This window comes from Dicentrarchus labrax, unplaced genomic scaffold (assembly GCF_905237075.1).
Source record: "Dicentrarchus labrax unplaced genomic scaffold, dlabrax2021, whole genome shotgun sequence".
Classification (NCBI taxonomy): Eukaryota; Metazoa; Chordata; class Actinopteri; family Moronidae; genus Dicentrarchus; species Dicentrarchus labrax.
The window spans coordinates 6,376,086-6,392,221 of NW_026136722.1; the positions used below are offsets into that span (position 1 = coordinate 6,376,086).

Sequence of the window (16,136 nt, forward strand, 5' to 3'; positions counted from 1 at the left end):
TTTAATTATTTTTAGTTTTTATTGTGGTTTTACCTGAACAGCAGTACTGTAGTACATTGATTAGATATGTAACAGGTTCAAACATTGCAACAGAAAATGCTGTTGGAACAACAGGTTCAGTATATGTAACCAGAACTTTTTAACCACATTCAGCCCAGTTTGAACTTGACTTACATGCCATTTGACCTGCTAATCACCCAATTTATGATTAATGAAGGACTACAACACAATAAATCCATACCCATACAACTTGAATCAACAAACCATAGCTAACAATGCAATATTGCAGAAAATAAAATGCATAGTGAGAATGAAACAAGTCTGCTTTATGCACCTGCAGGTTTCAAGCCTATATTCCTATTTTATCCAGCAAAGTAAATACAGAACAGGTTATATTATAACTTGCAGTCGAAATACATTATATACTTACAAATGAAAACCAAACAGCAAGATTGCCTACTTTATTTTATTATTTCTACACATTTTTGTTTGCGAACTTGCTTTGATGAGGCTATGATAAAGCAAGTTTTTCCTCTGCAGTATGTAGGTCTACAGGTTGTTGACAAAGTCTTCTCCAAAATCAATCATTCGTCTCAGTGCGCTCAGTATCAGTGTATCAATGTCATCATCTGTGTCAATCTCTGAATGGTAGTTCTTCACAGGAAAGATGCAGTTCAGTGGAATACCCAGCGATGTACTCAATTTCTCCATCTAAATTTGAACAAATTGACTAATGAGAAATTAAACCAAAGTCCCTAACAATGGATTTTTGTGTTAGAATATTGAAATAAAATAAAAAACCTAGCTTTAATAAGTTTCTCCAAACTGTTAAAATCACAAATAGAAACTTACCTTTTTCATAAGGGACTTGCTCATGTACACATTCCTTAGATCTCTTTTGACCTCTGGACAGGCTTCATCAATGTTGGTGAGAATAGCCAGTTGGGGAATCTCTGCCAATACAGAACAGAATCTGAGTCAATCAAGATTGTGTTTGTCAGGTTATATGATTCAACTTATGAAACCCAATAACTAACCCTAACCCTTATCCATGTCACTGGCTCCAAGTCTGACATCCCTCATCTTTTTCACAGTTTCATCACTCAGTATATCTACTTTGCTGGCAGAGACAACACAGACCAGAACATGAGCTTTGTCATTTAGAGTGGGGTTGTCGTTGTAGCGACGATCATCCTTAGATATTGTAGAGACAGGATTGAACTGGAAGACAATATCAATTTAATCAAAGGACAATCATGTACCATAGTGTTGTATATGTTTTTTTATGTGAATGAAATTGTTTATTCAAAACAGATCTCAAAGCTGAATTGTATGAGTGAAATATAGCCAACAAAGTTTAATGAATTCAATATTTACATTATATCCATCTCCTATGTTTCCCATCATGGCCACTTTGATGTCCTCCACACCAACTCCTCTGTCAGTTTGCTCAAGGCCCATGATGTCAGTGAAGGCAAAACGGTAAAATGTTCCTGGTTCTCCTTTTTGGATTTTGTAAGTTTTGTACTGTAAAACAGAAAGGTGCAGTTATAATGACAATAATGCCACATGTTGAGCAATGACCATGAAGCAGTTTGGCTCTTTTGCTCAGCACTGCTCCCAGCTTGATATATAGTGCAATGATCATTGCAAGTGCAAATGAAATAAATTTAAGTACACAATAAAATAGTTTTCAAATGTCATGAAGATTTACAGTGCATGAAATACATAACTTTGTTAAAACACAATCAATAGTGATGCATACTTTTCTGGTGAAGCTGTTGCCAAAGGTTGCATCAGACAAAGCTTGAGCAGTGATTCTGCCTCGTAAAACACTTTCGACAGAATTGATGAAACTGGACTTGCCAGAACCAGTCGGTCCATAAAGCAGAATTCTGAGCTGGTCAAGGTCTTTATGATGAGGCTGATAATCCTCCACATACTGAAGGTCTCTCTCTTTGTGGCTGTTCAATAAAGAGGTATCATTTTACTGCTTGGTTGTCACAGACTCCCACAGCTGTCAACAAGAATTACATCACAAATCAGCCTAAAAACTGTGTATGCAGTTTCACAATTTGTTGTGCACTTACCCCCATGGTATTTTCCTCCACTCTTCATTAAGAGCTGTACATGTTGATGTAATATAGAAGAATATTTTAAGTAAATAACTTGACCACAATTGGAGGCCTCATTATTTTTATAATGAGTATAAACAATGTATGTAATATTTAGAATATCTTACTCTCAGGAGGGGGTGGACTGGGTTCTGATTTAAACCATCCAAACATAGCTACAATAAAATATTAAGCAGACATGTAAACAAGAAACATTTGTCTATATGAATTGCATTATTTATTGCCTAAAATCAAAGACTGTTGCAACTTGTCACAGGTAAAAACTGACTAAACTGTGCTGCAATAGCAAACTATTTTATTCTTTATGAATCTTTAACACAAGCACCAAAGATATTTTATGAGAGGTTATTTGCTCAGTTTGGTCAACATGATCATTAAATATGTTATGCAACAGAAAGAAGGTTCACGCTACCTAAAGCTAAAACATGTATGATTCAGAAGACAGTTCTGTACGGATCATGATGGTCAGGTGGAATTAGTATCTAAATATTTAGAATATCTTACTCTCAGAAGAGGGTGGGCGGGGTTCTGATTTGGACCATTTGAACATACCTACAATAGAATATTAAGCAAACATGTAAACAGGAAACATTTTCCCATGTAAACTGCATTATTTATTGGCTAAAACCAAAGATTTCAGAGTATCTATTTGAGATTTCAGACTTGTTGCAGCTTATCACAGGTAAAACTTTTAGTCTTTAATAATTCTATTAAATTGAAATTGCAGAATATATACAATAAATTGTGTTCAAAAGAGAAAGTGAAAGTACAAAAGTAAGCGAACAAAAAATTAATGCATGCATTTTTCACATTCTGTTACATTTTGCAGTTTTGGACCCAAATGCAGACGCAGACTCAAGATGAATTAAAAGGGTTTACTGGAAAGGTAGTGGGGTATTGAGGTAGCTGAAACAGGGCCGAGAGGAATGACATGGTTTACTGGATGTGGCTGGTGGATATCTGATTGAAAGTTGGCAAGCGGACAGTTGAGGTGTGGTCGTGGAGCACAAAAGAGGAAGGAGTAAAACATAAGAAACTAAGTAGAATCTTAGGACACAAGCAGAGACTGCTGTGGATACTACCACTGTTGACTGAATGAGATGGTACTGGTTGATTGTATTTGGAATTGAAAGATGATGAGCAAATATAGGCTAGATTAGCCAGGTGGGAGCTGTGATAAGCTGATAGCAGACTGCAGTGCACCAGAGCAAAGTTGGGAGCCAAGAGGTAAAACATACATACACAGGAGCATACAATACAGAGGAACACAGCAGACACAGACAAGGGGAAAACTCAGAAAAACATGATGGAAAATGTACGACCATGGCCATGACACTTTTCACTAGTAAATACAAATACTTTAGCAACATTTTAGAGAAAATACAAACTTAAGATAAAATTCAAATACTGGTTTCAAAAAAATCTGCAGAAAAGAAGGTATAGTAGGTTAAAAAACTTACTTAATCCAGAAAACACATTTCACTTCTTAATAACAAATTTTAAACACATATTTATCAGTATAGATATTAAAAAAACTAATTTCAAGAGTTGTCCTTGTGGAATGACGCGGTGATGGTTTACCTCAAGTAATGTTTCTGAAATTGAGTAATTAAGCTTTATCTTCGGTACTCCAAGTTTCTTTTTGAAAATGACATGATAAAACTAAACCACAGTTGGTGGTTAATAACCATGAGTTGATATTCCTAAACTACTGAACTTGAAAGACATACCTCCCGTTGTAGTTGTTGTTGTCTGTCTGGAGTTTTATACACTGATGTGTATTGTGTGACATGTATTTTTCAATGTTTTATCCTTTCGGTTTCTTTTGTGTCATGTGATTGAAAGAATTGACACAAAAAAAAATGAACAGAAAGGAACTAAGGGTGTGGTCAGGTGTGCCACACATAACTGTTGCTTGAGTTGTCTCTTTGCTGTTTTTGAAAAAGCTTTTTCCAATTTTACTAACATAAACTGTTTTCACATGTTACATGTAAATGTGGGACTATTTTACTCAAATATGTTTTTATTTTTCAACACCTACCTTCATCTCACATTCATCAAATGTCAGTTCAACTGGTTTCAGTTTGTATTATGTTTCAGAGAGTTCATTTTTCCTTACACTCCAACTTTTTAGACAAGGGACACACTTCAGCTGAAGTTCAGCACGTCCACTTACAGCTTATTTCCGTAATTGCATTTTAACATCAACTTTAACAAATGTTTGAACTGTGAATTTTCAGAAAGCACTCTCAAAAACTCTCATTTTTTTATTTGTGGATTATGGTACTATACTGTGTGTCGCCCACAGGACACACAGAGGATGACTTCAAAACAAAAGCACATTTACTCCGTTCTGCAGAATTTTACTAGATATTAGAAATCTGTATGACTAAGTCCTAAAATAATTAATAGTAAATAAATCAACAACAATTTAATCATAAGCAGCAAGGAGAGGGAAGTGTCTCAATATGGTGGCAGTCCATTAATATGGCACATATATATTCTAAATGTTGTGTTGTCAGAGTGTGTATGAAACAATTTTGTTTTTAAAAGTTGTTTGTTCTAACCTGGTTTTTCCTGTGCTTCAGGATTGCCAACACCTCTTCTCCCTTCTCATCTACATACCGCTTCAGCAAAGTTACCAGGGAGGTGAATTCTGTGTAATCATCATAATTACTCCTACAGTCATTTACAGAATATGCATTAATGGGGACAGGGCACACTCCTCTGGTCAGCCTGGAGATGACAGCAAATCAGCAGAAAAGGAGGTACCAAAAGTAAAAAAAAAAAAAGAAAAACCCACAGCGGTTAGATTGCTTAATCCAAATTTCACTGTATCAGTATAAATATTATAAAGACTTTTAGTTGTACGTGTGGAAAGAAGTGCATCTACCTCAACTTCATGAAAAAGCAGTTGTCTGATGACAACAACAGCGGCACCCATGGAAGCACAAATGTTAAATGGTAAACCATAACCTAAATGGCAATATAAAGTATATAGTTTCCGCTGCAAAGAAATTACCCAGATGAACACATACATCAACAGCTGCTTCTTTCCCAATGTAAGCTTATAGTAAAAAGTTTTTTTGGACCAGTGTGCATCACGTGACGGACGCCATTGCTTTACTTACACGGTTCGGTCGCTATGTTAAGTTGGCTTCAAAGCCCGGCCCCCAACACTATTATACTGTAGCAATTCTGTTAGCTTCACCTAGCTAACACATGACAGAGTAGCAATGCTCACAAGACCCGCTGTATAACTCGCCTGGAAGTTGCAACACTCCCAGATGGTTCCCGCTATCCCCTAGCCATATCAGACTATCCATAACAGATAATAAATGCTTGCCTGCCCTTGAAGGAATAGAATATCTAGCTGGAACAGATGTGTGTTATGTCTTGGCCTGAAATGTCCAAGCCAGCTTTGAGTCCACGGAGGAGTGCACATACACATTGTACACAGATAAATCTGACCAGTGTGACACAATCATGACCTTCGTTGCAACGAGTCAGGAGCCGAGGATGTCACTGAGACAATGGCTCCCACAGTTAAAGCTCGACTTTTTGCAATACAGTATAGTGTACTGTATGGACTAGAAGGAATTAAATAAAGGGAAACTAATGTTGCATTTCATTAATTTAGTTTTTTATTGTGGTTTTACCTGAACAGCAGTACCGTAGTACGTATATATAACAGGTTCAAACATTGAAACACACACATATGCTGTTAAAACAACAGGTGCAGATTATGTAACCAGATGTCTAAATAAATTGAATATATATTTTCAGCCACATTTAGCCCAGTTTTAACTTCAACATTTAGATGTCTTTGGACCTGCTAATCACCAGATTCATGATTACTGGGAGACTACAACTCCAGAATTTACCACCTGAATCAACAAAGCATAGCTAACAATGCAACAATGCAAAAACTAAACTGCATGATGAGAATGATACAAGTCTGCTTTATGCACATGCAGGTTTTAAGCCTTTATGCATATTTTATTCAACAAGGTAAAATAGAGAACAGGTTATAAAATAACTTAAAGTGGATACTATATGCTTGCAAATGAAATCCAAATAGTGATACTGCCTACTGTATTTCCTTACTTCTACACATTTGTGTTTGCAAATTAGCTTTTTTCATGCTCTGATAAAGCAAGTATGTAGGTCTACAGGTTGTTGACAAAATCTTCTCCAAAATCAATCATCCGTCTCAGTGCGCTCAGTATCAGCGTATCAATGTCATCATCTGTGTAAATCTCTGAGTGGTAGTTCTTCACAGGAAAGATACAGTTCAGTGGAATACCCAGCGACACATTCAATTCCTCTATCTGAATTTGAAAAAATTGACAAATGAGAAATGACAACAAAATGTTGATCAATGGGCGTTTTTGTGTTGTCTGTAAATATTAAAATGTAAAGTGAAAATATATTCCAACTTTAATTTGAAAACTGTACAAACTCATGAAATCACAAATAGAAACATACCTTTTTCTTCAGGGACTTGCTCATGTACACGTTCCTTATATCTCTTTTGACCTCTGGACAGGCTTCATCAATTTTGGTGAGAATAGCCAGTTGGGGAATCCCTGCCGATACAGAGCAGAATGTGGGTCAATGATGATCATGTTTGTCAGGTTATTTAAATGAGCTTATTAAACCCAATAACTAATGCTAATCCTTACCCATGTCCCTGGCTCCAAGTCTGACATCCCTCATCTTTTTCACAGTTTCAACACTCAGTAAATTTACTGTGTTGGCAGGGATGACACAAACCAGAACATGAACTTTGTCATTTAGAGTGGGGGTTTTGTTGTAGTGACGATCATCTTCAGATATTGTAGAGTTAGGTTTGAACTAGAAAACAATTTGAAATTTGATTAAAGATTGATTATGCAAATAGTTTCTTATATGTATTTTATCTCAAAGCTGGACTGTACGAGTGAAATATATCCAACAAAGTTTAATGAATTCAGTAATTACATAATATCCATCTTTTATGTATCCCCTCATGGCCTGTTTGATGTCCTCCACACCAACTCCTTTGTCAGTTTTCTCAAGGCCCATGATGTCAGTGAAGGCAAAAGAGTAAAATGTTCCTGGTTCTCCTTTTTGGATTTTGTAAGTTTTGTACTGTAAAACAGAAAGGTGCAGTTATAATGACAATAATGCCACATGTTGAACAATGACCATGAAGCAGTTTGGCTCTTTTGCTCAGCACTGCTCCTAGTTGGATATGTTCTGCAATGATCATTGCAAGTGCAAATGAAATAAATTTAAGTACACAATAAAAGAGTTTTAAAATGTCGTGAAGATTTACAGTGCATGAAATACATCAACTTTGTTAAAACACAATCAATAGTGAAGTGTTTCTGGTGAATCTGTTGCCAAAGGTTGCATCAGACAAGCAGTGATTTTGCCCCGTAAAACACTTTCGACAGAATTGATGAAACTGGACTTGCCAGAACCAGTTGGTCCATAAAGCAGAATTCTGAGCTGGTTAAGGTCTTTGTTATGAGGCTGATAATCCCTCACATACTGAAGGTCTCTCTGTTTGTGGCTGTTCAATAAAGAGGTATCAATTTTTAATCTGGTTGAAAGTTGGCAAGCGGACAGTTGAGGTGTGGTCTTGGAGCACAAAAGAGACGATTAGGCAGGAGTACAACATAACAAAACTAAGAAATCACTTAGGAAACTTAGGACACAAGCAGAGACTGTTGTCTGAATGAGATTGAAATACTAAGCTGAAGAGCAAATGCAGGGCAGATGAAACAGGTGGGAACTGTGATGAGCTGATAGCCGACTGCAGTGCACCGGAGCAAAGTTGGGAGCCAAGAGGGAAAACATACATACAGAGGAGCATACAATACAGAGGAGCACAGGAAACACAGAGGAGGGGAAAACACAAAAAAAACCTATGGAAAACGGCTGTGACAATGACACTAGTTTTAGGACAGTTGATGTCTGTCTGTTATCATTTGAGGCAAACTATTTATTTGTTTCTACATCCTTTGAGTTTCTTTTTTTTTCAGTGTTACTGGACACGTGGCCTTGTGATTCACACATTTCCAACGGTACTTTAAGGCACCATCACAACAGCTGAGCTGTTGACCAGAGTTCACATGATGAAGTCACATCACGCTAATAACATGAGGTTATTTGCACACTGTATTGTAGCCTACTTACTGATTTACTATTTAATTTAAGTATGATAAGAGAAAAAAACCTCAAACACCCCTTGAAAGGAGTTATTTCAAGACATAAAGAGAGCATAGAAAGATTTTCATATTAAGTCAATCAAATCACTTCAAGCCTAACACATCTTTATCATATATTTTACTTTCATTGACACCTCCAATTGCTTGTTTATTTGCCGCTATATACGACGGAGTATTAGGGCCAGACTAAGAAAAAAAAAATTAGAAGAATAAAGTCATAATGTTACGAAAATAAAGTCGTAATAATACAAGAATAATGTAATAATAATACAAGAAAAAAAGTTGTTTTAAAGGGAAAAAAGCTTCAATAGAGTTATCAAGATCTGACATGACCAGCTCAACCAAACAGCAGCCTCAGCCTGAGCCCAGCAGCCGCTGTCTGTCTCAGTCATACAGTACAGTCAACAAGTAAGCTAATGTATTGATCATTTTGTCGTTAAACAGTTTTGCTGGCTGAGCCAACACGCTGACAGTTCTCATAAAATTACGACTTTATTCTCACAATATTATGATTTATTCACGTTATATTACGACTTTATTCTCGTAATCCCCCCCCCCCAAAAAAAATATTGTTTTCTCTTAGTATGGCCCTAATACTCTGTTGTAACTATAAGAGGCCAAGTCTCTCCTCAGTTTAGTTTGTATGGAGGTGGGTGTGGTTTACACTGCAAGAGAGAGAGGTGTGGAGAAGGCTTGTGAGAGCAGCACCAGGTGAGTTGATGATCACGGCTTGTACTCACTGAGCAATCACTCTCTCCTTATATTGCAGTAGTGTGCTGGACCTGGGCTGGCTGCCACAGACAAGTTAGAGCATGTGAGGAGTTGTTGTATGTTTACTGTGGTTGCAGGTAACAGTTAATAAAAGTTGTGATTATCAAAGGACCTGTGGGATTGTATGCTGAGGGAACCCATGGTAGTAGAGAGACTTGCTACAGTTTGTTTTTTTGTTTGTTATTTCATAACTACTGTATCACAATACATTTGTAAAAACCACAAGACTGAAACATATTCAAATGTTCAGGAGAAGGCCTGCATGAATCACCTCCAATGGACTGCATTATAGTATAGTGTACTGTATGGACAAGAAATAATTAAATAAAGGGAAACTAATGACACATTTAGTTATTTTTAGTTTTTATTGTAGTTTTACCTGAACAGCAGTTCTATAGTGCATTGATTAGATATGTAACAGGTTCAAACATTGAAACAGAAAATGCTGTTGGAACAACAGGTTCAGTATATGTAACCAGACCTTTTAACCACATTCAGCCGAGCTTAGACTAGACATTTAGATGCCTTTTGACCTGCTAATCATTTAGTTTATATTTAATGAGAGACAACAACACCATAAATCCATACCAATACCTGAATCAACAAAGCATAGCTAACAATGCAATATCGCAAATTATAAAATGCATAGTTAGAATGAAACAAGTCTGCTTTATGCACCTGCAGGTTTCAAGCCTATATTCATATTTTATTCAGCAAAGTACAATACATAACAGGTTATAACTTGGAATCGAAATACATTACACGCTCGCAAATGAAAACTAAATAACAATGCCCATCTAGCTTGTTAATTTCTATACATTCCTGTTTGCAAATTTGCTTTGTTCATGTTACAATAAAGCAAGATTTTCTAATGCAGCATGTAGGTCTACAGCCTGTTGACCAAGTCCTCTCCAGAGTCAATCATCGGTCTCAGTGCGTTCAGTATCAGTGTATCAATGTCATCATCTGTGTAAATCTCTGAGTGGTAGTTCTTCACAGGAAAGATGCAGTTCAGTGGAATACACAGCAACGTACTCAATTCCTCCATCTGAATTGGAACAATTTGACAAATGAGAAATGAGAAAAAAGTCCCGAACAAAGCATTTTTGTTTTAGAATATTGAAATGTAAAGAAATATTCCAGCTTGAATAAGTTTCTACAAACTGATAAAATCACAAATAGAAACATACCTTTTTCTTCAGGGACTTGCTCATGTACACGTTCTTTATATCTCTTTTGACGTCTAGACAGGCGTCATCAATTTTGGTGAGAATAGCCAGTTGGGGAATGTCTGTAGATGCAGAGCAGAATGTGAGTCAATGATGATCATGTTTGTCAGGTTATTTGATTCAACTTATGAAACCAAATAACTAACCCTAACCCTTACCCATGTCCCTGGCTTTGAGTCTGACATCCCTCATCTTTTTTGCAGTTTCAGGACTCAGTAAATTTACTGTGTTGGCAGAGACAACACAAACCAGAACATGAACTTTGTCATTTAGAGTGGGGGTTTTGTTGTAGCTGTGATCATCCTCAGATATTGTAGAGAGAGGATTGAACTGGAAAAAAAATTTATTTGATCAAAAGACAATCATGCAAATAGTTCTGATGATGTATTTTTATGTGAATTAAATTGTTTATTCTAAACAGATCTCAAAGCTGGACTGTATGACTGAAACTGTCAGACAAAGTTTAATGAATTCAGTAGTTACATTATATCCATCTTTTACGTGTCCCCTCATGGCCTGTTTGATGTCCTCCACACCAACTCCTCTGTTAGTTCCGTTCTGAAGGCCCACAATGTCAGTAAAGGCAAAAGGGTAAAATGTTCCTGGTCCTCCTTTTTGGATATTGAAGGTTCTGTACTGTAAAACAGAAAGGTGCAGTTGTAATGACCATTTTTTTTTACCTTTATTGAAGAGACATTATTTTCTTATTAAATAGTCAATGAAGAGCCATTTGTTGTTTGTTACTGAAGATGCATTATTGTTTTGTTGAAGAGTTGTTGAAGAGACGTTGAAGAGACATTTATTTGATGTTGAAGAGGCATTTGTTAATTCTTAAAATAAAGTAAAGAGTGTTTCTTTTATTATTATTAAGCAGTTGGAAACTGATTATCAGGCTCCTTTTCCTTGAGTTGAGACTTGGGAAATCAGCACCACCACACAATGACCGTGAAGTAGTTTGGCTCTGTTGCTCAGCACTGCTCCTAGCTTAATCTATGCTGCAATGATCATTGGGAGTACAAATGAAATACATTAAAATAACAGGTGGAATAGTTGTTAAATGTTCTTAAGTTTTACAGTGCATGAAATACATGACAACAAGTAATTCATACTTCAGCAGTGAAGCTGTCGCCAGAGGTTGCATCAACTAAAGCCTGACGAGTGATTCTGCCTTGCAAAAGACTGTCGACAGAGTTGACGAAACTGGACTTGCCAGAACCAGCCGGTCCATAAAGCAGAATTCTGAGCTGTCTGAGTTCTTCATTATGAGGCTGATAATCCTCCACATACTGAAGGTCTCTCTCTTTGTGGCTGTTCAATAAAAGTGTATGCAGTTGTGCAATTTTTGTGCACTCACCCCCATGGTATTTTCCTCCATTCTTCAATAAGAGCTGTACATGTTGATGTAATATAGAAGCATATTTTAAGTAAATAAACTTGTTGCAGCTCATCACAGGTAAAACTGACCAACTTGATCTTATTCTTTAAGTCTTCAATAATTCTCTAAAATTGAAATTGCACAATATATACAATAAATTGTGTTCAAAAGAGAAAATGAAAGTAGGAAGGTGAGCTAACAAAAAATGAAAACATGGATTTTTCACTTTCTGTTACATTTTGAAAAGTTTTGTACCCAAATGCAGAAACAGACTCAGGAGTAAGATTAATTAAAAGGGTTTACTGGAAAGTTAGTGGGGTATGAAAGTAGCTGAAGCCGGGCGGAGAGGAATTCCGTGGCTAACTGGATGTGGCTGGTCGATATCTGATTGAATGTTGGCAAGCAGACATTTCAGGTGTGGTCGTGGAGCACAAAAGAGACTGTTAGGCAGGAGTACAACATAAGAAACTAAGAAAACTCTAATCTTAGGGCACAAGCAGAGACTGCTGTGAATACTACCACTGCTGACTGAATGAGCTGGTACTGGTTGACTGTATTTGGGATTGAAACACTAAGCTGATGAGCAGATGCCAGGCAGATGAGCCAGGTCGGAGTTGTGATGAGCTGATAGCAGACTGTGGTGCACCGGAGCAAAGTTGGGAGCCAAGAGGGAACACGCATACACAGGAGCATACAATACAGAGGAGCACAGGAGACACAGAGGAAGGGGAAACAAAAAAAAGCACAATGGAAAATGTACGCTTGTGTCCATAACACTTTCACCAGTTTTAGGACAGAAACAAAATATAAATATCCTCACAAATACAAATACTTGTAAAGAAAAAGAGAAAATGCAAACTAAAGATAGAATGAAAACTCACTTCAAGAGTTGTCCCCGTGGAAAGAAGCGGTGATGGTTTACCTCAAGTAACAATCCTGAAATTGAGTAATTAAGCTTTATCTTCTGTACTCCAAGTTTCTTTTTGAATATGACATGATATAACTGAACCACAGTTTCTTGTGTCAAAATTAAAGCAGTTAATAATCATGAATTGATGTTCCTAAACTACTGAACTTGAAAGACATACCTCCTGTCATAGTTGATGTCTGTCTGGCATTGTTTGAGACCAACTATTTTTTTGTTTTTAACATCCTTTTTTGTAATGTGACCGAAAGAATTTGCCAATCAGAAAGCTGTCCATGTGGGAACTAAAGGTGTGGTCAGGTGTGTCACACAACTGCTTCACACACACATTTGAACTGAAATTCAACACGTCCACTAACAGCTTATTTCAGTAATTGCATTTTAACATCAACTTTAACAAACGTTTGGACAGTGAATTTTCAGAAGGCACCCTAATTTTAATTTATTTGTGGATTATGGAACTATAGTGTGTGTCACACACATGACGTCAAAACAAACACATTTACTCCTTTCTGCTGAATTTTACTGGACATAAGAAATCTGTATGACTAATTCTTAAGTGGACCATAAGTAAATCAAGTTTTAGTAAACAATTAACATATAACACGTATATCCAAAGTGTTGTGTTTTCAGGAAGTATAAAAAACCACTTTGTTTTTAAAGTTCTGTTCAGACATGAAGTGTGAGCGCTCTAGCTGGCTGTATTTCTGTTTGTCCATATTCCTCCCCTGTCTCCTCTTCCCTCGTTTGCCTGTGTATGTGTGTATTTGTTGAGGGCATGGATACCTTTCCCAGCGCCTGGCTTCATCCACACCTGGTCTCATTCAAGTCATCAATACTCAACCCCAGCTCTCCAAAAAACCTCAAATCAACTCTATTAGGGACCGAGCCAGCGACCGCTGGAGGTCCCTATTGTTTTTGCTCGATTTCTTCTTCTTACCTATTATTATTTTTAGCCCCATTGACTGCATTTTTGCCCCCCTGAACATATACGAAAAGTCAATTTTATTTGGCGAAGTTGTCAGGCCTGGTGAAAATGGGGATATTCTTTGGGTCGCTTTCGGGTTGGCCACTAGGTGGCGCTACTATCATAAAAAGTGCGTTTATGCGAATAACTTCTGCATTGTGTGTCGTACATTCATAAACCTTATATCCACGCGTTCGGTGAATGGAGCTGAATCTCCCCATATAGGCCCCGCCCACTTCCGCCTATAATTGTTTTTCGATAGAGCGCGAAATGTCCTTAAACTACTTTTTCATGTTCCTCCTACACGCTTTGTCTGATTCGCATGAAAATTTTCACCTAGCACCTGGGGACCGCCCTGGCAAAAAGAGTATTTCTAACATTTTTGAAATTTCAAAAAATAAGAACGCTATAAAATTCCAACATCCTGTAGATTTTTTGTCAAAAAAGGAAGTGGACCATTTCTCCACATTGCTATGTCCGATTGACACCAAACTTGGGTCCATAGTTCCACATGTCTTCCTTAAGCATCGTCCACAATTTCAGGCCATCGCCACTAGGTGGCGCTCTTTAAAATGTAGAAGTTTATATCTCTACAACGGTATGTGTGATTAAGATTAACTTTGTACAATGCTTCCCCATGGCTCCCTGAGGCTCGCTAAAAATGTGTCAACAATCCGTCACTAGGTGGTGCTCTGGTGGCATGGTAAATCACTGTGTGGAGACCGTAATAGTTATGAATATGAAATTCACAAGGCACGTGTAGAGTGGTGCCTGAAGCTCACATACCAAAAATCATGTTTGTCGTGTTTGTAGCGCCCCCTACAGGATAAAAAAACAGCAGCCCCGGCGCCATGTTTCAACGATATGTACGAAACTCGGTAGGCATGTGTAACATGCCGGGACGTAACAAAAAGCCTCTTGAACCCATACCCGAAACCCCACAGGAAGTCGGCCATTTTGATTTAAAGTTTCACTTTCGGCGAACTTTTTGCGCTGTATTTGAACAAACTCCTCCTAGGGAATTTATCGGATCTGCTTCAAAATTGGTCAGTACAGTCAAAAAATGGTGCTGATTAAAAGTTGTGCTATTTGTGCATGTACATTAAAGGGCGTGTCCTTGGCGTGCCCTCAAAGTTGGCCAGGTTGAATCAAATGTCAAACTGTGATGCTATTTCCAGCATTTAAGGGCTTCTGTTTTAACTAACTCCTCCTACAGATTTTATCAGATTGACTTCAAATTCGATCACTTCAATCTACACACATTGGTTATCAAAAGTTGTGCTATTTGTGTATGTATGTTTAACCGTGTGCCCGTGACGACGTGTCGATTGGCCATCAAACAGATAGTACACATATCTTCAGTGTACAGTCCCACCCTGAACACTTCCTCATAACTTAGCGTACGTGATCCAATCTCAATGAAACTTCATGTGTTTGATAACAGTCCCACCCTGAACGTCTACATGACAATATTCAGACATAGTGATAGCGCCACATACTGGTAACAGGAAGTATCACGTTTTATACTTTCATGTTCTACTCCTCGCAGGATGATCAGATCCAGCTGAAATTTACTTATAAAATGCAAAACATATTGTTGATGATATGTGTTGACTGTGGTGAGGGGGCGTGTCTGTGGGGTGGCGGGAAATTTTGATGGACCGCCACAAAACACGAATTCGCTGTAACTTGAGTGTACATTGCCCAATCGGCTCCACACTTCAAATGCTTGATAACAGTCCTGCCCTGAACACGTGTACATGACAATATTCAGACATAGTGATAACGCCACCTACTGGCAACAGGAAGTAAGTGCTGCGTGGCGATTTTGAGCTGAGTTACATGAAATGATCGTGCCAGTGACGACTTGTGGAATTCAGCAGATTCGCCATAAAACAGCACTCATAACTTCAGTGCGCAATGTCCAGTCTCCAGTAAACTTCATATATTCTGTAACAGTCTCGCCCTGAACACGTCCTCATAACTTCAGCGTATGTGGTCCAATCTCAATGAAACTTCACGTGTGTTACAACAGTCCCACCCTGAACTTATCTACATGACAATATTAAGACATAGTGATAGAGCCACCTACCAGCAACAGGAAGTAAGCGCTGCGTGGCAATTTTGAGCTGATTTACGTGAAATTTCATGTTTTGGTCCACACGTGTAATGATGGCACGCGACGTGGCCACAGCACGCCCCGAGTTGCGTGGAGTGCGAGGTCCCGCTCAACGCTGCTTGCAGCTTTAATTTATATAGCTTTTTTCATACAAACATGCAACCCAAAGTGTATATAGCGAAATTTAAACAACACAGACAAAAAAACTAATGCGTGGACTTTCTGCATCTGTTTGTGACAGGATGTGTTGGATTTTTGGAATGTTATGAAAGTGAAAAAAGGAAGTCCTGGAGGTTTGCTTTATGTGGGAGTTAAAGGACATATCCTGATCAAAGATAACTCCCAAGATTCCTGATGGTGGTGCTGGAGGCCAAGGTAATGCCATCTAGAGTAACTA

At 37.8% G+C, this 16,136-nt stretch overlaps 2 protein-coding genes across 4 annotated transcripts in view; both read right to left on the reverse strand.

Annotated features, from left to right (window-relative positions):
* LOC127356458 (interferon-induced protein 44) overlaps positions 1-16,136 on the reverse strand; it is a 22,706-nt gene continuing 6,570 nt past the window's right edge. The window contains exons 2-9 of the mRNA XM_051388212.1: positions 2,640-2,687; positions 2,243-2,290; positions 2,091-2,124; positions 1,766-1,964; positions 1,378-1,527; positions 1,044-1,221; positions 853-953; positions 1-711 (exon numbers count right to left, since the gene is read on the reverse strand). Coding sequence (XP_051244172.1) covers positions 550-711; positions 853-953; positions 1,044-1,221; positions 1,378-1,527; positions 1,766-1,964; positions 2,091-2,124; positions 2,243-2,290; positions 2,640-2,685 — 918 coding nt within the window. The 5' untranslated portion in view covers positions 2,686-2,687 and the 3' untranslated portion in view covers positions 1-549. The remainder of the gene's footprint in view (positions 712-852; positions 954-1,043; positions 1,222-1,377; positions 1,528-1,765; positions 1,965-2,090; positions 2,125-2,242; positions 2,291-2,639; positions 2,688-16,136) is intronic.
* LOC127356455 (interferon-induced protein 44-like) overlaps positions 5,521-16,136 on the reverse strand; it is a 22,915-nt gene continuing 12,299 nt past the window's right edge. The window contains exons 5-9 of one of the 3 annotated variants that reach the window (XM_051388204.1): positions 11,463-11,661; positions 10,837-10,989; positions 10,512-10,683; positions 10,315-10,415; positions 5,521-6,466 (exon numbers count right to left, since the gene is read on the reverse strand). In XM_051388204.1, coding sequence (XP_051244164.1) covers positions 6,305-6,466; positions 10,315-10,415; positions 10,512-10,683; positions 10,837-10,989; positions 11,463-11,661 — 787 coding nt within the window. In that variant the 3' untranslated portion in view covers positions 5,521-6,304. Of the gene's footprint in view, positions 6,467-6,623; positions 6,725-6,820; positions 6,993-7,118; positions 7,269-9,551; positions 10,173-10,314; positions 10,416-10,511; positions 10,684-10,836; positions 10,990-11,462; positions 11,662-16,136 lie in introns of those variants that run through there. The other 2 variants (XM_051388203.1, XM_051388206.1) reach the window with 2 other exon arrangements.